Below are 890 nucleotides of genomic sequence, written 5' to 3'. Positions count from 1 at the left end.
GATCCCCACCCGGCCCTGGGAGCTCCCCGGGACTCGACCCCGGGCTCCGTGCGCACCCTCGAAGCTCCCACTGCTCCGTGCCACCCCCGGAATCCCTCACCCAGCTCCGTGCGCACCCCTCGGACCGCGCGCCCGGGTCCATGTGCGCCAGGCTCTCCCTTGCCTGGCTCTGTGCACAGCGCCAGGACCCCACACTTGGTTCCATGCTCAGCCCTGGGACACCTCTCCCGGCTCCGTGTGCCCCCCTGGGACCTCCCACCACCGGCAGCCCCTCAGGACACACTGCCCCGGCTCACCCAGCCCCGGTGGTCTCGTACCCCGGTGAGCCTCCTTGGGCAGTGGAGCGGGTGGCAGGGGTGCAAGCAGCCCCCGCAGCACAGGACACTCTGTCTCTCAGGCTTGGGCCATCTACAAGGGGAAGTACCACGAGGGGACGGACAAGGCTGACCCCTCCACCTGGAAGACACGTCTCCGCTGTGCCCTCAACAAGAGCACCGACTTCAAGGAGGTGCCCGAGCGGAGCCAGCTGGACATCTCCGAGCCCTACAGGGTGTACCAGATCGTGACTAACAAAGCCTGTGATACAGGTACATCCCTGCCGTCCCCCATCCTGTGCCAGATGTGAAGCTGATGCCTGCACCATGCCTGTATGAGCCCTGTATCCTGCAGACATCATCCTTTCTCCCTGCTCATCTTCCTCTCCGAGTGTCCTGGGCAGCAGCTGTCTTCCCTGGGGCTGTTCCTGCTGTTTGCCAGGGGCTCATTGTTTTTTCCTTGCTCTCTGCAGAGGACAGTGACACACAGTCCCCAGGCAGAGAGGACCAGCAGGTGAGCCTGCTCCCCTGCCCCATGCCATCCGGGCAGAGGAGAAGGTGGGACCCCCAAATCCT

At 64.8% G+C, this 890-nt stretch overlaps 1 protein-coding gene across 1 annotated transcript in view; it reads left to right on the top strand.

The window, feature by feature from the left end:
• Positions 1 to 339: 339 nt before the first annotated feature.
• The window catches only part of LOC103809753 (interferon regulatory factor 4-like), a gene marked incomplete at its 5' end in the record, with an annotated part of 2,301 nt that continues 1,750 nt past the window's right edge, over positions 340 to 890 (top strand). The window contains 2 exons of the mRNA XM_009082615.1: positions 340 to 587; positions 788 to 828. Coding sequence (XP_009080863.1) covers positions 340 to 587; positions 788 to 828 — 289 coding nt within the window. The remainder of the gene's footprint in view (positions 588 to 787; positions 829 to 890) is intronic.

This window comes from Acanthisitta chloris, unplaced genomic scaffold (genome assembly GCF_000695815.1).
Source record: "Acanthisitta chloris isolate BGI_N310 unplaced genomic scaffold, ASM69581v1 scaffold25819, whole genome shotgun sequence".
NCBI classification, from domain to species: domain Eukaryota; kingdom Metazoa; phylum Chordata; class Aves; order Passeriformes; family Acanthisittidae; genus Acanthisitta; species Acanthisitta chloris.
This window is presented reverse-complemented; position numbering and strand designations above follow the sequence as displayed.